Source organism: Hemitrygon akajei, unplaced genomic scaffold (genome assembly GCF_048418815.1).
Source record: "Hemitrygon akajei unplaced genomic scaffold, sHemAka1.3 Scf000075, whole genome shotgun sequence".
In the NCBI taxonomy this organism is placed as follows: Eukaryota; Metazoa; Chordata; class Chondrichthyes; order Myliobatiformes; family Dasyatidae; genus Hemitrygon; species Hemitrygon akajei.
The window spans coordinates 2440020-2463277 of record NW_027331961.1 but is presented as its reverse complement, the minus strand read 5'-3'; the positions used below and the strand labels follow the sequence as shown (position 1 = coordinate 2463277).

Sequence of the window (23258 nt, the reverse complement as noted above, 5' to 3'; positions counted from 1 at the left end):
ACACCCTATTTGGGAAGAGAACAGGATTTAGGGTATGTTTCATGATCATTAATGCTTGGTGGAACCCCGGAATGTCCATGCCCTCAAACCCTTTTGTTCCCCGGATCTGGAGTACCTGGTGCTGCTGTGTAAACCTTTCCGGCTGCCAAGGGAGTTCCCGGCTGTTATTATCACAGCTGTGTAATAACAACATCCCCCAGTTGTGTGTTATTGTCACAGAGGGGGGATGATTTCCTTCAAAAATCAAACCACAAAATTTGTATCAGCAGTTCTGTGTGAACAGCACTTGCCGTGTGACCGACTGCTTACATTGCCGGTGATCAGCAGGAGCTCAAGAAATTCAGCTCCGATCTGTGCGAAGTCATCCAGGCAGCGAAACGACAATACAGAGATCGTATTCAGACACAGCTCTCCACCAACAACACACACAGCTTATGGCAAGCTCTGCACCCCAATGCAGACTTCAGAGCTAAGTGCAGTGGTGCTGCCAACATCGCTGCCTGTCTCCCAGAGGATCTAAGTCTCTTTACGCTCGGTTCGATATCGCCAACACTGAGACCCCGAGGAGAGCCGACAAAGCGACCTGCACATTGGTCATCTCTGAGGCTGAAGTTCGCAGGTGTTTCCAACGAGTGGACAGTCGCAAGCCTGCGGGACCGGACGGCGTCCCAGGGCGGGTACTCAGGATGCGCTCGACACAACTGGTAGGTGTATTTACGGATATTTTTAATCTCACCCTCTCCTAGTGCAGAGTTCCCTCCTGCTTCAAATCATCCACCATTGTTCCTGTACCTAAAGCAACTAAGGCAACATGCCTGAACGTCTGGCGTCCTGTCGCACTCACCTCAATAATAAGCAAATGCTTTGAGAGGCTGGTCAAGGACTGCATCTGCAGCTTGTTACCACCCAGACTGGACCCCCTACAATTCACCTACCGACACAACCCATCAACAGATGACACAATAGCCACTGCTCTGCACACCTCCTTAAACATCTGGAGAAGAGGGATGCTTATGTGAGAATGATGTTATTAGACTACAGTTCAGCATTCAATACCATCATTCCCTCCAGGCTCGACAAGAAGCTCAGAGACCTCGGCCTTCACCCTGCCTTGTGCAGCTGGGTCCTGGATTTCCTGTCAGATTGCCGGCAGGTGGTAAGAGTGGGCTCCCTCACCTCTACCCCTCTGACCCTCAACACAGGAGCCCCTCAGGGCTGAGTCCTAAGCTCCCTCCTTTACTCTCTGTATGCGCATGACTGTGTCGCCACCCACAGCTCCAATCTGCTAGTTAAATTTGCTGAGGATACTATATTTATTGGCCAAATCTCAAATAATAATGAGGCAGCCGACACAGAAGAAGTCACCACCCTGACACAGTGGTGACAAGAAAACAACTTCTCCCTCAATGTTGCAAAAACAAGGGAGCTAGATGCAATGTCGCAAAGACAAGAGGAATGGAGACGGGCTAACCCCTATTGACATCAATGGATCTGGGGTTGAGAGAGTGAACAGCTTTAAGTTCCTCGGCATTCACATCACTGAGGACCTCACGTGGTCTGTACACATCAATTGTGTGGTGAAAAAAGGCACAACAGCACCTCCTTCACCTCAGACAGAACCATAGAACATTACAGCACAGAAACAGGCCTTTTGGCCCTTCTTGGCTGTGCCTAACCATTTTTCTGCTTAGTCCCACTGACCTGCTCCTGGCCCATATCCCTCCAAACCCCTCTCATCCATATACCTGTCCAAGTTTTAATTAAATGTCAAAGTGATCCCGCATTCACCACTTCATCTGGCAGCTCATTCCACACTCCCACCACTCTCTGTGTGAAGAAGCACCTTCCCCAATGTTCCCTTTAAACTTTGCCCCCTTCACCCTTAACCCATGACCTCTGTTTTTTTTCTCCCCTAGCCTCAGTTGAAAAAGCCTGCTTGTATTCCCTCTATCTATACCCATCATAATTTTATACACCTCTATCAAATCACCTCTCATTCTCCTACATGCCAGGGAATAAGGTCCTAATCTATTCAAACTTCCCCTGTAACTCAGTTTCTCAAGTCCCGGCAACATCTTTGTAAAACTTCTTTGCACTCTTTCCAGCTTATTAATATCCTTCCTGTAATTAGGTGACCAAAACTGCATACAATACTCCAAATTCGGTCTCACCAATGTCTTATACAACCTCACCATTACATTCCAACTCTTATACTCAATACTTTGATTTATAAAGGCCAATTTACCAAAAGCTCTCTTTACGACCCTATCTACTTGTGACGCCACTTTTAGGGAATTATGTATCTATACTCCCAGATCCCTCTGTTCTACTGCCCTCCTCAGTGTCCTACCATTTACCTTGTAGGTTCTAACTTGGTTTGACCTTCCGAAGTGCGATACCTCACACGTGTCCGCATTAAACTCTATCTGCCATTTTTCAGCCCATTCCTCCAACTGGTCCAAATCCCTATGCAAGCTTTGAAAATCTTCCTCACTGTCCACTACACCTCCAATCTTTGTATCATCAGCAAATTTGCTGATCCAATTTACCACATTCTCATCCAGATAATTGAGATAGATGACAAATAACAATGGACCCAGCACTGATCCCCGTGGCACATCACTAGTCACAGGCCTCCACTCAGAGTAGCAATCCTCTACTACCACTCTCTGGCTTCTTCCATTGAGCCAATGTCTAATCCAATTTACTACCTCTCCATGTATACCTAGCGACTGAATCTTCCTAACTAACCTCCCATGTGAGACCTTGTCAAAGGCCTTACTGAAGTCCATGTATACAACATCCACTGCCTTCCCTTCATCCACTTTCCTGGTAACTTCCTCGATAAACTCTTAATAGATTGGTTAAACATGATCTACCATGCACAAAGCCATATTGACTTTTTCTAATAAGTCCCTGTCTATCCAAATACCTGGAGATCCTATCTCTTAGTATTCCTTCCAATAATTTACCTACTACCGATGTCAAACATACCGGCCTATAATTTCACGACTTACTTTTTGAGCCTTTTTTAAACAACGGAAATACATGAGCTATTCTCCAATCCTCTGGCACCCATTCCGTGGATATCGACATAATATTTATGCCAGGGCCACTGCAATTTCAACATTAATCTCCTTCAAGGTCCGAGGGAATACCCTGTCAGGTCCCGGGGATTTATCTACTCTGATTTGTCTCAAGACAGCAAGCACCTCCTCCTCTTTAATCAGTATAAGTTCCATGACCTCCCTACTTGTTTGCCTTGATTCCATAGACTCCATTCCAGTTTCCTTAGTAAATACAGATGCAAAAAACCCATTTAAGATCTCCCCCATTTCTTTTGGTTCCATACATAACCGACCACTCTGATCTTCAAGAGGACCAATTTTATCCCTTACTATCATTTTGCTCTTAACATACCTGTAGAAGCTCTTAAAATTATCCTTCACCCTGACTGCCAAAGCAACCTCATGTCTTCTTTTAGCCCTCCTGATTTCATTCTTAAGTATTTTCTTACTCTTTTTATACTCCTCAAGCATCTTATTTCCTCCCTGTTGCTATACATGTTATACATCTCTCTCTTCTTCTTTATCAGAGTTTCAATATCCCTCGATAGCCAAGGCTCCTTATTCTTATTCATTTTGCCTTTAACCCTGACAGGAACATACAAACTCTGCACTCTCAAAATTTCTCCTTTGAAGGTCTCCCACTTACCAATCACATCCTTGCCAGAGAACAACCTGTCCCAATCTACGATTTTTAGATCCCTTCTCATTTCTTCAAATTTGGCCCTTTTCAGGTTTAGAACGTCAACCCGAGGACCAGATCTATCTTTATCCATGATCAAGTTGAAACTAATGATGTTATGATCACTGGAACCAAAGTGTTCCCCTACACACACTTCTGTCACCTGCCCTAACTCATTTCCTAATAGGAGATCTAATATTGCATCCCCCCGAGTTGGTACATCTATATATTGACTTAGAAAACTTTCCTGAACACATTTTACAAACTCTAACCCATCTAGACGTTTAAAAGTATGGGAGTCCCAATCAATGTGTGGAAAATTAAAATCCTCTACAATCACAAATTTCTGTCTCCTGCAGTTGTCTGTTGTCTCTTTGCAGATTTGCTGCTCCAATTCTCTCTGACTATTGGGTAGTCCATAATACAACCCTATTAACGTGGTCATACCTTCCTGTTTCTCAGCTCCACCCATATGGCCTCAGTAGACAAGTCATCTAATCTGTCCTGCCGAAGCACTGCTGTAGTATTTTCCCTGACTAGCAAAGCCACCACCCACCCTTCATCTCTCTGTCTCTATCAAGTCTGAAACATTGGAACCCTGGAACACTGAGCTGCCAGTCCCGCCCCTCCTGTAGCCAAGTTTCAGTAATGGCTATGGTGTCCTAATTCCACATCTCAATCCAGGCCCTCAGCTCGTCTGCCTTTCCCACAATACTCCACGCTTTGAAATATATACACCTCAGAAGATTATTACCACCACACACAACCTTGCTATTTGTGACTTTGCATGAATTACCAACATCATTTATTTTTACCCCCGTTCCACTATCTACTCTGGCACTCTGGTTCCCATCTAGTTTAAACCCTCCCCAATAAAACTAGCAAACCTCCCTGCAAGTATATTGGTACCCTTGTAGTTCAGGTGTAACCTGTCTCTCTTGTACAGGTCCCACCTGCCCCTGAAGAGGTCCCGATGATCTAGAAATCTGAAACCCTGCCCCCTACACCAGTTTCTCAGCCACGTGTTCATCTGCCAGAGCATCGCACTCTTACCCTCACTGGCACGTGGCACAGGCAGCAATCCGGAGATTACTACCCTCTATGTCCTGTTTTTCAACTTCCTACCAAGCTCTCTGTACTCACTCTTCAGGACATCCTGACTCTTTCTACCTGTGTCATTGGTACCGATGTGTACCACGACATCTGGCTGATCATCCTCCCACCTCAGAATGCTGTGCAGGTGATCAGAGACATCCTTGACCATGGCACCCAGGAGGCAACAAACCATCCGGGAGTCTCTGTCACAACCACAGTATCTCCTGTCTGTACCCCTGACTATGGAGTCCTCTATCACTACCGCTCTCCTCTTCCTCAGTGCCAGAGATCTGGCTGCCGCAGCTTGTCCCAGGTAAGACATCCTCCCTCCTCCCCATCCCCCGCAACAGTATCCAAATTGGTATACCTATTTTGGAGGGGAATGGCCACAGAAGAACCCTGCATTAACTGCCCTTTCTCCTTCGCTCGCCTGACGGTAACCCAATTACCTGTGCCCTATTCCTTAGGTGTAACTACCTCCTGGAAGCTACCATCTATAATCTGCTCAGTCTCCCAAATGATCCGGAGGTCATCCAGCTCCTGCTTCAGTTCCCTAACACGGTCTGTTAGGAGCTGCAGCTGTATGCACTTCTTGCAGGGATCGTTGTCAGGGACACTGGATGTCTCCCTGACTTCCCACATCCTGCAAGAGGAGCATTCCAACATCCTGCCTGGCATATTCTCTGGTCTGAACAAAAAAAAAGAAAAACAGAAAAACAGATGGTTGAGATGGTTGAGGACGTTTGGGATGGGCCCCTAAATGCTAACGATTTTCTATAGGGGCACAACTTTGTGCATCCTGACTGGCTGCATCACTGCCTGGTATGGGAACTGTACTTCTCTCAATCGCAGGACTCTGCAGAGAGTGGTGCGGACAGCCCAGTGCATCTGTAGGTGTGAACTTCCTACTACTCAGGTCATTTCAGAGATAGGGGGTAAAAAGTGCCCGAAGGATCATTCTGGACCCAAGTGTCACCAAGCACAAACTGTTCCAGCTGCTACCATCCGGGAAATGGTACCGCAGCGTAAAAGCCAGGACCAACAGGCTCCGTGACAGCTTCTTCCACCAGGCCATCAGACTGATTAATTCACGCTGATACAATTCTATTTCCACAATTGTATACATAAATACAGACTCACTGCACACACTTTACTGTAATCGTGCTGCTGGCGCAGAAAAACAATTTTCACAACGTGTGTCCATGATATTAACCCTGATCCTGAAAATTTTTATCTGGCTGTTGTCTCATTTTTTTAGATCTGTAATTCATCATCCTCATACTGTCCTCGTTCATATCAATCCAAGTGCGCTCCAGTGCACACGGTGTTTTCCAGAAATTGCTATTTAAGTTCTTATTGTTTTGCATATTTTCCAGATCTGTTTCAGACCAGGATATTTTACCAAAATTATACGTCAATATGGGCACAGTGAGTGTTTACTACCTTTGTTATATTTTTACTGTTCAGCTCTGTTTGGCAGATTTTCTTGATCCTTGATGTAAATTCAAAGTTTGTTCAGCCTTGCAGTAAATTCAGATTTTCTTCAGCCTTGAAGTAAATTTTGTTGGAAGGTTTTCCTTTATCACACTATTATCTATTTTATTTGCTTATTGATATCTTCAATATCCATTTCATATTCTGTTACATTGCATCCTGATGCTCTGTTTGATATTCTACCGGCTCTATTGCACCTTTCTTTATGTTTAATCATGTTCTGTACTTTCCTAGTCTAAAGTTCATGCTTATATATTTGGAAATTAGTTCCATTATTTGAATTATTTGTTTCAGCTTTACTGCTGCAAGAGCAAATCATTTCAAATCATCAATGTATAGCTGTGTCAAGGTATAGTTCGTATATTTTTCTGATGAGATACCTGATTTTTGTCTGTTTCAGTAAATTATGAGTGGGCTTAAAGCTAGACAAATCCATAGTGGGCTTAGTGAGTCGCTTTGGAAAATCCCTCCATTTATTTTGATAGTGGTCGTTGTTCCTCTGTGGTTATTAATAGGACGATTATTGTACGCGAATGCTTCATCAGTTGTAGAAATTTCACAATTATTGTATGAATTTTATATATATTTGGAACTTCTCTTAAACACAAGGAACAGAATCAGATGTGTTTTTTTTTTTTGATTGACAATATAACACTGAAAGTTTTCTGCTTTCCACAGGGTTTGAAATAGAATTACATAATCTGTTATCTGTTGTTCAAACCCGAACGGTATTCTGTCTGCTCTCCTGTGAGTATATTGTGGTTATCTAAATTGTTATCTGAGTTGTTATTAGTTACGAGATGTACGATGCTATAATTTTAGATATAAAATTGTCTTATTATTATTAAGAGCCAATAATAACATAGTAGGTGACCATTTAGTAGTCTTATAAATGCAGAATAAAGCCGTCGTTGAGGCTGGTGGTACATAGCTTCAGCCTTTTATATGTTCTGCCCCATGGGAGTATGACAGAGAGGATGTATGAGGTGGTTTGGGGTTCAGTAGCAAGGCTTTGGGTCGGGTTTGTGTCTTGCCAGCTTGATTGATTTCCTCCAGGAGGTGACAAAGGTGATGGATGCAGTTACACATGGATAATGTCTACTTGTATATTGGTAGAGTGTTTGACAAGGTCCCACATGGGAGGCTCATACAGAATATTAACATGCTTGAGAACTGTGGGGAACTGTCCTGGCTGCCGGGGACACAAACTGGGAGAAATGTCTTGGCTGGCGGGTGGTGAATCAGTGAAATTATTGTCATAGATGGCTGAGGAAGTCACTTCATTGGATATATTTAAAATGCAGGTCGATATGTTCCTGATTAGGAAGAGCGTCGACATTTACTGGGATAATGGAGTAGAGAGGAAATGAAGAGCAAATTCACTGAGCCGAATGGCTTAATTCTGCTACTAGGTCTTATGGTTTTAGGGAGCATCTGGAGTATTGTGTTCACTTCTGATTGTCCAGCTCTTGGAAGGATTGGAGAGGGTGCAGAACAGGTTCATCAGGATGTTGCCTGGGTTCGGTGGCATGTGCTACAAGTAGACGTTGGATAAACTTGGTTTATTTATTCTGGAGTTAGAATAGAGATCTGACTGAGGTGTACAAGTTTGAGAGATATGAGTTTGGGTCGACAGCCTGTATTTTGTTTGTTATTTTTTACATATGACTGGTGTCTAATACCAGAGGGCATTTGGTTAAGCTGAGATGGGGTAAATTTACAGCAATTGTGGGTAGTTTTTTAACAGAGTTGTGGGTGCCTGGAATTTACTGTCTGGGTCAACGTGGCTTTGTGAAGGGAATGTCGTGCCTCATGAGGCTAATTGAGTTTTTTGAAGAGGTAGCAAAAAGCAATTGATGAAGGTACGGTGGAATATGTGGTCTCCATGAATTTTAGCAAGGCATTTGACAAGGTCCCTTACGAGAGACTCATCCAGAAAATCATGAGGCACGGGATAAGTGGAACCTTGGCTGATTGGATAAATAATTGGCTTACAGGAAGAAAGCAGAGGGTAGTAGTGGAAGGAAAGTATTCTGCCTGGAGGTCGGTGACTAGTGGAGCGCCGCAGGGATCTGTCCTGGGACCCCTGCTATTTGTGATTTTTATAAATGACGTGGATGTAGAGGTGGAAGAATGGGTGAGTAAATTTGTGGATGACATGAAGATTGGAGGAGTTGTGGATGGAGCTGTAGGTTGTCGAAGGTTACAAGAGGATATAGACAGATTTGGGCAGAAAAGTGGCAGATGGGGTTCAATCCGGATAAGTGTGAGGTGGTGCATTTTGGAAGGACAAACCAGAATGCTGAGTACAAGTTTAATCGTTGGTTACTTAAGAGTGTGAATGAACAGAGGGACCTTTGGGTTCAAATGCATACATCCCTTAAGGTCGCTGCATGGGTTGATAGGATAGTTAAGAACTCCTATGGGATGCTAGGCTTCATTAATAGGGGGATTGAGTTCAAGAGTAGAGAGGCCAAGTTAAAAATCTTCAAATCTCTGGTGAGACCACACTTAGAGTATTGTGTTCAATTCTGGTCACCTCATTATAGGAAGGATGTGGAAGCTATGGAGAGGGTGCAGAGGAGATTTACCAGGATGTTGCCTGGTTTGGAGAACAAGTCATGTGAAGCAAGGTCAGCAGAGCTGGGACTTTTCTCTTTGGAGCGTCGAAGAATGAGAGGGCACTTGATAGAGGTCTAAAAAGTTATGAGAGGCATAGATAGGGTGGATTGCTGGAACCTGTTTCCCAGGGCACCAATAGCAAACACTAGAGGACATATGTACAAAGTTAAGGGAGGGAAGTTTCGGCGAGACATCAGGGGTAAGTTTTTTTACAAAGGGTTGTGGGTGCCTGGAACAACTTGCCAGGGATGGTGGTGGAGGCTAAAACATTACGGGTATTTAAGAACCTCTTGGACAGGCACATGGATGAAAGAAAAATAGAGGGTCACGGGGTAGTGTGGGTTTAGTACTCTTTTTAAAGGAATATATGGGTCAGCACAACATCCAGGGCGGAAGAGCCTGTACTGTGCTGTAGTATTCTAGTGTCTAGAGTCTAGTGACTAGGGTCATGTCGGAGGCAACTATGTTATAGATGCTCCTAGTTATACAAGAATGTGCAGGAAATGCAAGGAAATGGTCAATAATATAAGAAAGGATACCAAAGTATATATTTTTTTCTTTCCCGGATATATAAAGAGTGAAAAAAGGGAAAGGGTCAATATCGGAGCACTAGAAACTGCTGTTGTAGTTGCTGTAATGGGTGAAAAGGAAATACCAGACAAACTCTGTGCAAGTCACTGGCAGAATTCCAAAAGGTAAAGAACATCAGCAAACAGAATTGCGTGTAGTGCTATTACAAAGGAAAAGGGGCTTGGAAGATGAAAGGTCTGAAGATAGAAAAGTCACCTGGACAGGGTCATACAGTGTATCAGGAGCCTGCCTAGGGTGTGTTGGGATTCCCGGAGCGTTAGGACCTGGAGTGAAGGCTTCATCAGAACCAACAGCTGGATTAATCGAAAAATACAATGTAGAATATTCAGGTTGCAAAGGGAGATTCTTTGAATTGTTACTTGAATCCAGAGATCAGCAAATGATTAATGGCGAATTTTGATTCCCAGGCTTTGCCAAGTCACAGACTAACACTTGAGATGTGGTTTGAACTGTGCATTTGATCACTCACCGATCAGCTGAGTGGGTAATTCAGATAAACCTTGGCCGATGTTCATGTATTCCTGTGGATCAGGACCTGTTTAAATATAAAAGAAATCCATGGAAACAGAGCTAAAATAATTAAAATAACTAAAATGTTTATCTCAATGTGCCTTTGTGTTCTGTGCGTGGTTTTAACATACCGAGTTCCTGTATTTCCCTCAGTATTCTGTCCAACTTCGGTAACTCAGTCCTCCATGTCACAAAGGATTCCCACATCGCCCTCCGGGCCTGGGAGCCTTTCTCCAACATCAAACTGAGGAAGAGTCTGGAACTCTCTGGCCGGTTTCCCTTCTCTGTCAGTTCAGTGACTTTCTACAAAAGGAAACAATGAATTTATTGTGGAGCAGACAGACAGACATGGAGAATGTACAGGAAAGTATCTGTTCATGGCCCCAGTAGCTTCAGAACAGATGCAGTCACTGGGCTGCTGCCTCATCCTCTCTGGGTTCAGTCATTAACAGAGAAACAGTAACTGAAGGAAATTCTAAATCAATAGTGTGTAAGAATAAGGATTTCCTGACACCCTGCAGTAGATGCAATGTGATTAATTTCCTTGATCTGTCAATGTGCAGCATTACATCAACAAGATGTGACAACAAGAACGGAAGAGAGGGGAGAGAGAGAGCAAAAACAAATGGATGGCGGGCATCACTGAATCATGGCTGACAAAAGTTTATAGTTGGGTACTTAAATCCAAGGATAAATATTGAATCGAAAGGATACGCAGGTAGGTGAAAGTGTTGGGTCGAAACTGCTGTCATTAAAAATGAAAAGTCCTGAGAAAGAGGTGATGTTGGTTTAGACGATGTGGTAAAATGACCCTGATGGAAATTATATACAGGCATGTTAACAGTAGCCAGGATGTGGCCTACAAATTACAACTGGGGAGAGGAGAGGCATGGAAAAAGGTCAATGCTAAAATTGACACGGGAAGTTTCAATATGCAGGTAGCTTTGGAAAATCAGGTTGGTGCTGAATCCCAAGTGAGGGAATTTATAGAATGCCGATGAGATGGCTTTTGAGAGAAGCCTATGGTTGAGCCCACTATAGGAAAGACGGATCTGGAGTCTGTGTTGTGTATTGCACCAGAGTTGATTAGGGAGCTTCAGCTAAATAAACCCTTAAGAGGCAGTGATCATAAAATAGCAGAACTCAGCCAGCAGGTTGAAAGGGAGAAAGTAAAGTTAGAGGTATCAGTGCTACAGTAGAATAAAGGAATTACCTTGGCATGAGAGAGGAGCTGGGCAATAATAAATTTGAAAATGACACTAACAGGGACAATGGCAGAGCAGGAATGGCTGAAGTTTCTCGGAGGACAAATAATCACAAAGATGAAGAATTATTCTAAAGGGAGGATGATCAACCGTGGCTGAAGAGCTAGGCAAAGCAGCACAAAAGCAAAGGAGAAGGCACAGAGTATTACAAAATATAGTAAAAAGCTGGAGGACTGGGATGTTTCTACAAACCAACAGGAGGCAATTAAAAAGCCGTAAATAGAGAAAATATGAAATATGAAGGCAGGTTAGAGAATGATGTAAAATAGCTTACCAAAACGTACGTCTGATATATGAAGATTGAAAGAGAGGAGAGTGGATATTGGACCACCGGAAAATGACAGCCGGAAGGTATTAGTCGGCATTTTGCGTCAGTCCTCACTGTAAAAACACTAGAACGTGCCAGATATTGGAGAATGTCCGGTGGCAGAAGTGAGTGTATTTGCAATTATTGCGGAGAAGGCGCTTGGTAAGCTGAATGTTCTGAAGATAGATGAGTCCAGATCAACTCACCCGATTGCTTCTGAAAGAGGAGGCTGAAGAGATTGTGGAGACATTAGTAATGATTGCTCAAGAATCACTAGATTTTGGAATGGTTCCGGAGGACTGATCATTTTAAACTATGGGCCAGTTAGTCTGATCAGCGTTTGGGAAGATGTCAGCAGTCGGTAATTGAGGATAAGGTTTCGGGGTATTCGGACGCACATGATAAGAAAAAGGCCAACATCCATGGAAGGGAATCTTGCCTGACAGAACCGTTGAAATTGTTTGAGAGAACAGCATGCTGGGTTGACAACGGAGAGTTAGTGCAAGTTGTTTACTTGGACTTCCCAAGGACCTTTGACCAGGTGCCCCACATAGACCGATGAAAAAATGGACACATCAGTGGCAATTGGAATGTAGTATAGTGAGGTACATGGCCATATACTTTAGCATAAATAATGAAGACGTAGACTATTTTTGAATCTGGGAGAAAATTCAGAAATCGGAGTTGTACAGAGTCTCTGGAGACCTGGTGCAGGATTCCGTGCAGTTTGAGTCTGTGTTCGGAAAGGCAAATACAATGCCAGCATTCACTTCGAGAGGATCAGAATATAAGAACAAGCACTGACCAAACCGCACCTGCATATTCTGATCCCCTGATCAGAGGAGTTACAGTTGTGAAAGAAATTTAACCAGTAAAGCAGACGTCTCCAGATGATGAATTTATAGATCAGCATCATATTTACAGATTCTTGCCTTTGGATAATGCCTGTGTGATTCATTTCAGACAGCGCCAATGAATCCCAACGAGAACAGAGTTACTCACGGGTGTAACACACTTGATTTTCTAATACAACTCATGGCTGAATAGGTCAGATCTAGGACAAGACAATCACTGTTTGTGAGCTCCAAGGAGAGTGACCTGAAATGGTGTGTCCCTGTCTCTCATTAGTCAGATATTCAGCAAGTTAGCAGATTTTTTTCTGTTTGCCCCTTCCCTTTCAGGACAACCTGTTGATTTTTTGGGATCATGAGATATCAGCCAGTCAGCAGATTTATGTTTTGTGCTTTCTTCTGCACTTTTAGATCAAACTATTGATGTTTGTGGTCATACGATATCAGCTTTGTGCGTGATCTTTCACATCTATTCAATCTCAGAGTTTTTCGAGGAAGTTACCAGGAATGTTGATGAAGGCAAGGTTGTGGATATTGTCTACATGGACTTCAGCACAATATTTAGCAAGGTCCCATATAGGAGGTTGGTCTAGAAGATTCAGTTGCTTAGCATTCAAGATAAAGTAGTAAACTGGATTAGACACTAACTTTTTGGAAAGAATCCGGAGTGTCACTATAGACTGTTGCATTTCTGATTGGCGCCTGTATCTCGTGCAGTGTCAGGGGGATCGGTGCTGTGCCTGTTGTTGTTTGTCATCTATATCAATGATCTGGATGAAATTATGGTTAAGAGCATCAGCAAATTTGCTGATGACTCCAACATTTGGAAGGTGCAGTGGACCAAGTGGAAGACTACACGAGCTTGCAGTGAGATCTGGACCAACCGGAGAATGGGTTTAAAAGGGGCCGATGCAATTTAATGCAGACAGGTAGAAGATGTAGCATTTTGGATGGACCAATCAGGGTAGATCTTACTGAGAGACCGGTAGAACAAAGTCATCTGGGAATACAGGTACATAAGCCATTGAAAGTGGCAGCAAATGTTGATAGGCTCTGAAAGTAAGTTTCTCAGCGCATTATCCTTGGTAATTGAAAATATCGTGTACGATATGATGTTGTATAAGACGTTGGAGAGGCCTAATTTGAATATTATGTGCAGTTCTGCACACCTACCTGCAGGATAGATGGAAATAAGTTTGAAAGAGTGCAGAAAAAACATTACAAGGATGTTACCTGGACTGGAAGACCTAAGTTATAAGAAAAGAGTTAACTGATTAGGACTTTATTCATTGGAGCATGAAAGACTGAGCGGAGATTTGATAGAAGTGTACACAATTACATTGGGATATAGATAGGATAAATGCAAGCAGGCATTTTGTACTGAGGTAAAGAGGTACTACAACAAGAGGTTATCACCAAAGGGTGAAAGGTGAAAAGTTCAAAGGGTACAAAAGTGAAACCGGTTTACTCAGAGGGTGGTGAGAGTGCGAAACTAGCTAGCAGGGCAAGTAGTGCAAGTGGTTAAGAGAATTCTGAACAGATGCATGCGTGATGAGCGTATAGAGCGCCATGGCCCGGTGCAGGTCAATGGGAATAAGTAGATTCTGTAGTCTGGCATGGAATAGATGGGCCAAAAGGCCTGTTTCTGCACTGTACTTTGCTGTGACTATGACAAGTCTGCCACACATTGTTTGGGAACTCACGGAACCAAGACAAGCTGTGGTTAGCTGGTTTCCCTCCCTCAGGTACCGCAGTGAAGCCGGTTGGCCCAATTGACAGTTTAATACTCATCCTGGATTAATGAGATGAGGTGAAGCTACCCGACGGTGCAGCCAAGATTTGAAATTAGTTTCAGACCGAATGCCTTTTGGAAGTCCAGATATGCAGCCACTGCTCTTACTTCACACTGATAAATACAGCAGGTGATACAAGAAAAGGTGATGCTAAACCTGCAGTTCCCAGTGCTCCCCACCTTAACAACTGAAACCAGATCTGCGAGAGACAAGTCAGAGATCAAAGTCTCCATTCCCAAGTCGATCTCCTAAAACGTGCAGGAGATTAATGTTGATCACTATTCCCTCTGATACCAGCAGATCAGTGACAATACACGAACTGCACTCACCTCATTTTCTTCTCTACTGAAATGTCCCTCCTTTGTCAACATCCAACCGAGTCTCTCAACCTTTTCTTCAATTGCTTGTTTGAGTCTGTCTCTGTAGAACTTTGTCAGTTGGTACAGTCGATATTCCTCCCCCTGTGCCAGGAGGTCGGAGATTGTAAACTCAGGCTCTGTGAATATAAAAAGGAAAATGTAGGCTTGAACTCAGATATCCCTCGTCTCCACCGCTCTCACCCAACTCAACAAAAAACCGTGTCTTGAACCTGCCTACAGATACAAAACTGGATTAATTCTCCATCTCCAACACCATCACACTGAGCATTGAGTCCCCCTACGGCTGTGTGCACAGACCACTGCTGTTCACTCTGCTGACCCACGACTGTGCTGCAACACACAGCAAGAACGACGAGTCAGCTTACAGAGAGGAGGTGCAGCAGCTAACGGACTGGTGCAGAGCCAACAGCCTGTCTCTGAATGTGAATAAAACAAATTTCTTGGTGTTCATCTCGCGGAGAATCTCACCTGGTCCCTCAACACCAGCTCCATAGCAAAGAAAGCCCAGCAGTGTCTCCACTTTCTGCGAAGGCTGAGAAAAGTCCATCTCCCACCCCCCATCCTCATCACATTCTATAGGGGTTGTATTGAGAGCATCCTGAGCAGCTGCACCACTGCCTGGTTCGGAAATTGCACCATCTCAGATCGCAAGACCCTGCAGCGTATAGTGAGGTCAGCTGAGAAGACCATCGGGGTCTCTCTTCCCACCATTACGGACATTCACACCACACGCTGCATCCGTAAAGCCAGCAACATTATAAAGGATCCATGCACCCCTCATACGATCTCTTCTTCCTCCTGCCATCTGGGAAAATGCACCAAAGCATTCGGGATCTCACGGCCAGACTATGTAACAGTTTCTTCCCCCAAGCTATCAGACTCCTCAATACCCAGTGCCTGGCCTGACACCTTACTGCCCTATTGTCATGTATATAATTTATTGTAATGTCTGCACTGTTTTGTGCACTTTATGCAGTCCTAGATAGGTGTGTAGTTTAGTGTAGTTGTTGTGTGTTTACTTTTTTTCCCTCTGTGTTGTGACCAGATTTGGAGTGAAACTGTGCTGGTTAATGTGACCCGTACATCCTGTCAGGTGACCATCCCGATAAGCCGGTGACTGGACACATTTACTCCCAGTAAAATAGCACGATAAGCACAGTAATACTAATCACAGCAGTTGAACGCACGGATGACCACGGGATCATAATGCACCGGTGTCCGGTGATACTGGGAAATATCACTGTGATTATCTTCCACAAGCTAAAATCTCCCTCGGTCACTAACTGTCCAGTAGTCTGTGTCACACAAAGACCAACAACGGGATTACACGTGGTCCAGTCTGCTGGATCACACATTCTCCAGTTGCTTTGTCGCACGAGGGGCTGGAGACTGGACAAGCGGACTGGAGTTGCTTTCTCCAGTCTCCTTGGTCACAGACTGACCATTCCCTTGAGACGCACGTCGTCCGGTCCCCTGGGTCGCAGGCTGACCATTCCCTTGAGATCTATGCTGTCCTCTCCCCTGGTTCCCATCTTATCCCCCACCTGCTGATCATCATGTAACAACTATGCATGTCATTGGCAAAGTCTTGGTTATAGAGCTTTGTGTGTAGTTGCAGTTGCTAATCTATAGGATGGAGGTGATGAAGCTGGAAAGTGTGAAGTGAAGAATGAACACTACAGTACTGGACTAGGGTGTTGTTTTTTGTGTTATATGGTTGGGCTGGGACAGCTTGCCCTGGAGCTCAGGAGCTTGAAGGCTGATCGCGCGCGCGCACACACACACAGTAATCAGGGGTGCAGATAGGGTAGATGGTCACAGTCTTTTTGCCCGGGTAGGGGAGTCTGAGACTCGAGGGAAGAGATTTAAAAGGGACCAAAGGGGCATTTTTTCACGTGGTGGCTGATGGGTATAAATTACATGCATCCAGAGGAGGCCGCAAACACAAATAAAATTACAAAATTGAGAGCATGTGGGCAGGAAAAGGGGAGAAGAAGTTTACTCGGGAAATTTGGGAAAACTGCAGGAAAATGGGACATTTAGATCAGCATGAATTATATGGGCTGAAGGACCCGTTTCCAGGCTGGAGCATCGTTTTTATTCCAGCTGGAATCTCAGATTTGAGCACAATCACAATGTCTACAGGTGACACAGACATTTGGTCATTGGTTATGCCGGGTTTCCCAGCCAAGATCCTGGGAATTTAAATTCAGATAGAAGATCATATCAAGAGGGAAATATTTAGATACTCAGGTTCACCATTTCTCCACAGCCCAGACATTCACTGGGGTGTTAAAACTCCGAAGCAGATCACAAATGTATCTACAATGAGCTGCCTCCTGATCCTCAGCCATTCCCAGCACCGGCAATGATCTCCACTCCGCTACAGAAAACAGATTTCGGTGACACCCCTCCTCCTTTGCGTAGCAGGCAAGAAAAACCAGGGGGGAGTTGGTAGCTTTCCTTCCAAAACCTGAAATGTTGTGTTATCATAGAATCTCGGAAATCCCGGAGATGCTCCTATCATCTGCTTCTGAATTTTATAAATGAAAGTTGAAGATGTCTTACATATCAGGGCCTGTCTGGAGGTGAAACGGACCCTGACCCTGAACATTCACATAAACGACAAGATCGCTGTCACATTCTGTGTTTCACTCACGACCAGCTGATTCAGGAGCCCCTGCTCCTTTCACTCAGCTGAAGCTTTGTATGATGAGCGGAGTGATTCGACCATTACTGGTGTCAGGTCCCTGCGCTGGAACTGTTGGGTTGATCAATTACTCAAGGCCGCTTTAGCAGTGGGATAAATGACACTGCTTGATGAAACTTTTCTATGCCCTGTTAACACCTCTGTCAGTTTTTTTTTCATCTGAACTATTGTGTACAAACGCGACAAAAGTTTAATTCAAAGATCCCTGTGATCATACCTTTGTCCATTCTGATTCTGACTGGCGATTGTTGATTGGCGTCGTCTTGTTTACCCTTTGGTCGCTCTGCAGGACAACTCCACCTGCTGGTGAGGCTCTAAATTTCACAACAAGCAGACAGTGAGTCAGAGAGTACGACTACTTTGCAAATATGACAGTATTTCCATCCCCTGTAGCATTTGGCATGGGGACCAAACATTCCCTGTTAGTAACCACTTCCATACCATATCTGTCCACTGATACCTGGCGCATCTGCTGACAGAGTCTCAGATCAATAAAATCCGAATTCAGAGCGTTCAGCCCAATGAGACAATGCCAACCACAGTGCCCACTGAGATGGTCACAATTTCCTGTGATGGGGCCATCTCCCTTCTGGCTTCTTCACTCCATCTACACACCCCAACTGCTTTTTGAATTATGCAACTGCACCTGCCTCATCCACTTCCTCTGGCTGTTTCCTCCACATGATCCCCAACATCTGCATGAATCCGCTGCTGATCAGATTGGGTTTGCAATCTCTTTACCAGCCCCTGTCCATTTAGATCCCCTAGATGCTACGATAATCTTCTCTGTGAACAGCAACTACTAATGTTGTGCATTCTGCAAAATTACCAGTCAAGTAATCCTTGTGCAACCGCATCAAATCATTGCTATAAAATAACGAATATCAAAGGTCCCAACTTGTAGCCTCACGGCACACCGCTAATTACTCGCCTCCATTGCGAGGAGAACCCTTCAACCAGCACTCTTTGCTTGCTACCTTGAAGCTAATTTTGAATACATCCAATTTGCTCTCTCCGGACAGCATGGGACCTGATCACCGAGACCAAGCTGTCATGTGACACCTTGTCGAAGGCTTTGCTGAAGTCCCATGCACAACATCCATGGGAACATAACTTTGAATTTCCACCTCTGCTAATGTCACGTTCACAGGTTCTGACAATGTAATTAGCAGAAAAGTACTTGATGAGGCCAAGGTATGTCAATGTAAATTATGGGTTGACATGTGCTAGTGAGGACTGAATAAAATGCAAAGTTGGGATATTTTGCTTTATAAATGGTCTGTTCTCAGCAGAGGCCAACGCGACGATATATTCGAGGGTAAGTATACCACTGCAGATTGCAATAGCCAATGGGATCAAGGGCATGTTGCTGCAGTTCATGGTAATTCCACATTTTTACAATTTCCACACGACACACTTGTGGATAGTTACTTCTTGCATTTTGAAAAGGTGGCCGTGAATCAGAAGTGGCCCAGAGATCAGTGGGTGGCATTGTTACAAAGTGTATTAAAAGGAAAGGTTCAACGGGCATATGCGGCATTGTCCATGGAAGAGTCTGAGGATTATGAGGAAGTAAAACAGGCTATCCTTCGGGCCTACGAGTTGGTACCTGAAGCGTATAGACAGAAGTTCAGAGATTTAAAGAAACTGTGGAATCAGACGTATACAGAGTTTGCCTACAAGAAGGGTGTGCTCTTGGATCGCTGGTGCGCTGCAGAATGGGTGGAGGAGGATTTCTGTCGTTTAAGAGAGTTAATTCTGTTTGAAGAATTTAAAGGTTGTGTTTTGGATAATATCCGGACGTATCTGAATGAGAAATCGAATAAGTCTATAACGGAATTTGCCAGGTTAGCTGATGAATATGCCCTAACCCACAAGACAAAGTTTCCCCCAAAAAAGAGTTACCGGAAAGGCAGTAGAGACGGTAGAGAAAGTCCACCGGCTAAGGTAGAGAATAAGCTGGGAGCTAGTGGTAAAGGTAAGGAGGAAGACAAGCAGGCTGGCAGGAAGGTTCCTGGCTGGACCTGTTATAATTGTGGAAAGGTTGGTCATATTGCATCTAAGTGCTTTGCTCTGAAGAAGGAGACAGGAAAAGGGAAAACAGCAATCCCTACAGGGTGTATTGAGTCGATCAGCAGATTAACGAGGAAGGCAAAGGTAGATAGAGTACAAGAGGGCCGTCAGAAATTTATTTCGGAAGGGACGGTGTCTGTGGAAGAAGCAGAAACCCCAGTTCCAGTGAGAATCTGGAGGGATACTGGGGATGACCAGTCATTGATCCTAAGTAAGGTGCTAGATTTCGGTCCTGAAACTGGAGAGGTGGTATTAAGAGGCATAGGAAAAGGGCCAGAAGCTGTACCTTTGCACAAGATCATTTTAAAATGTGGCCTGGTATCTGGACCTGTTGAAGTAGGGGTGCGGTCAGAATTACCGAGAGAAGGCGTGGACGTCCTTCTTGGTAATGATTTAGCAGGTGGTGACGTGTGTTCAGCAGTGAATCTGACAAGCAAGCCTGTGAGGGCTGAGGACCCACCCCTAGATTCTCAGATCTATCCCGCATGCGCAATCACTCGCAGCATGTCGAGAAAGGCGGCTGAGAAAGAAGACAGTTTAAATGAGTTCACTGCTGATTTGGCTGAGACGTTTTCACCGACCCTGTATCTAGAGGGGTTAGGGGATGGTAAAGCGGAGAATAGGGAGGTGAAAGAAGGTAAAGGAGAGGAGGTAGATTTACCCTTAGCCAAGAGGGAATTTATAGAGGAACAGAGTAAGGATGAGAAACAGATGAGGCAGTTAGAAGGTCCAGGGTTGGACACGGATGATCTGTCTGGCTTGACAGAACTGTTTGAAGAAGTTGAAAAATTTAAATGTGTTCCCGATAATGATATAAGGGCAGACCTAGATGAAAAGGATGCCATTACTTTGAAGGAGTCTGCTGGGTTAGCAGATGAAGTTGCTTTAACCCGCAGGGTTGAGTTTACTCCGGATGGGAGTTGCCCAGAAAGTAACTGGGAGGATCAGGGGAACTTAGAATTTGAAAAGGGGACTGGTATTGGAAGCCTAGAAGAGGCAGATGTCTCGTTTGCTTGTGTTCAGGTTGTTGAAGTACCTGTGGAGTCACAGGATACTGAACCTACTGTTGAAGCTCAGAAAAAGTCTGAGGTGTCTGATTTAGTTGAAAAGGAATGCCGTCCTTTTGGATAAGATGGACTTGGTTTACTGAAGAAAGGATTAACGTTGGTACCAGTGGAAAGTGAGAATTCTCTGTTGTTTTTATTAGAAGGTGTGTTAAAAGTTAGTGAGGAGATGAAAGCTGGTGATGTGAATATTATTGAAGGAGAAGGGAAAGGTGTTGTTCCTAAGTTGAATAAAGAAAATTTAATGTCTGGATTGGTTTTAGAAGCAGTAACCAGGCTGAAGGAACAATGGCTTGTTAACAAGGTGCCTGTGCATCAATTACAGTTTGTTTTGGAATTTGAAGGTAAACAACTCGCTGATGTTATTCAAGGAGGTGATTTGGAGAGACAGAACCAAAAGTGTTGTTTTGACAAAGAGGGATCACTTGCAGATGTTAAACTAAAAACTAATAGAATGAAGGGTCCTGAAGATAGAATTAATGACTTGCTCAAAAATAAAGAAGTGTGTGGAAGTTCAGAGAATGGGCTAAATTTGGAAAACATTGGTGATAAGATAAATCCTATGAAAGGTGTATGTGAAGGCCTATTCCACACTGGTGAGCAAGCTAACCATGTGAGAGTTAAGTGGAAAAGGGGCAAAAGTTGACCATGTCTCTGGACCTGATGAACTTTCAGTGGAAATGATACAAGCCCCAGAAGATCTGGGCATGGATATTCATTTTGAAGAGTTTAATGGCATATATGAGTCTGGTGTATTGCCTGATGATCTCTTGAAATCAGTATTTATAATTCTGCCTAAAATTCCTGGAACTATTGACTGCGAAAATTATAGAATAATCAGTCTGATGAGTCACATAATAAAGATTTTCTTGATAATTGTTCTGAGTCGAATTAAAAACAAGTTAAGGCCAGAAACTTCTGAACTGCAATATGGGCTTATGGAGGATAGAGGAACAAGGAACGCAATTTTCATACTACGAATGCTTTCAGAAAGGGAAATTGAGTGTCAAAATGATGTCTTTTTATTTTTTATTGATTTCACTAAAGCATTCGACAAAGTGTAACATGAAAAACGATTTCAAATTCTCACTTAACTAAACATTGACGGAAGGGACCAGTAACTTATTCAAAATTTATATTGGAATCAAACAGTGGCTGTAAAAATTGATGATAATATAAACAGTTAGACTAAAATTCAAAGGGGAGTTAGAGATGCGTTGCCTCACCGGAATTATTTAATATCTATACTGAAATGATTCTCAGAGAAATAGAAGACCCAGATGGGATAAAAATTGGAGGTGTTTGCATCAACAATATAAGATATGCAGATGATATCCCCCTAATAGCAAGTGCTGCAGAGGACTTACAAATCCTCCTAGACAAATTAGTACAAACAAGTGCAGATTTTGGTGTAACCATCAACGGTAAAAAAAAACACATATATGGAAATATAAAAAGGGCAGGATACTCCCAACTGCCAATTGTCCATCGGTAACCAAGAGATTGAACAAAAGATCGGTTTTAATTACCTTGGTAGCTTTATATCACAAGATGCTAGAAGTAAAGTAGAAATAAAAAGAAGAATTGCCATTGCCAAAACCAACGTCCAAAAAATGAATAAAAACACAAAATGCTGGCAGAACTCAGCAGGCCAGACAACATCTATGGGAGGAGGTAGTGACGACGTTTCGGGCCGAAACCCTTCATCATTCTACCTCCTCCCATAGATGCTGTCTGGTCTGCTGAGTTCTGCCAGCATTTTGTGTTTTTATTTATTTCCAGCATCTGCAGATTCACTCGTGTTTCCAAAAAATGAAACCCATTTTTACCAACAGACACATTTCTATGAAAACAAGGCTTAGGCTACTAAAGTGTTACATCTGGTCAATCTTGCTGTATGTTTCCGAAACATGGACTGTAACACCTGAACTCCAAGAAAACTTAGAAGCAACAGAAATGTGTTTTTTTTTAGAAGAATGCTGAAAATATCATACAGAGATAGGGTAACTAATGAGACGGTACTCCAATGTGCTCATGCAAAAAGATCTTTAATGAGAACATTAAATGAGAGGAAACTTAAATTCCTGGACCATGTCATCGGAAAGGGAGAAATAGAATGCCTTACATTGCAAGGCCCTATGCCTGGGAAACGCGGAAGAGGAAGACAAAGAAGAAAATATATGGAGACTGTGGAAGAACTAACAGATCTCAGTGTGCGGGATATCATTGACGCTGTGAGGAGTCACCGGATGTGGAGAGCCATGATCGCCCAAGCGTGTAACGCGCAAGGCACATGCAGAAGAAGTATCAATGTCAGTCTCATATGTCCAGACACTCCTGTGATTAACGTCACTTTATGGACGGACAATCAATTGTTTTAATCTATCATACATTGTGTTTTGTTTATTATTGTGGTCTCAATCATTTTTTTTTCTGTCTTGCTTTGGATCCAGAGTATGAATTATTTTGTTCTCTTTTACACTTGTGTACTAGAATGACATCAAACATTTTTGAATCTTGAATCCTGGGGAAAATGCCACGACCAACCTCATTATTTATATCCCATCTTGATTTCATGAACTCCTACACTGTCACCCTCATTCTCATCTGGACTAAAGATCCAGCTCAGCCAAATGCTTCCTATGACTCGGCCCTCTAGTCCAGGCAACATCTTCAGCAATCTCTTCTGCACCCTCTCCAGCTTGATAATATATTTACTACAGTAGGGTGAACACAACGATACATAATACTCTGTG

At 43.5% G+C, this 23258-nt stretch overlaps 1 protein-coding gene across 1 annotated transcript in view; it reads right to left on the bottom strand.

The window, feature by feature from the left end:
• LOC140722354 (NACHT, LRR and PYD domains-containing protein 3-like) overlaps window positions 1-23258 on the bottom strand; it is a 75384-nt gene that overhangs the window by 32566 nt on the left and 19560 nt on the right. Inside the window, exons 4-7 of the mRNA XM_073037118.1 lie at window positions 17583-17679; window positions 14605-14771; window positions 10191-10362; window positions 10019-10084 (exon numbers count right to left, since the gene is read on the bottom strand). Of these exons, the coding sequence (XP_072893219.1) occupies window positions 10019-10084; window positions 10191-10362; window positions 14605-14771; window positions 17583-17679 (502 nt within the window). The remainder of the gene's footprint in view (window positions 1-10018; window positions 10085-10190; window positions 10363-14604; window positions 14772-17582; window positions 17680-23258) is intronic.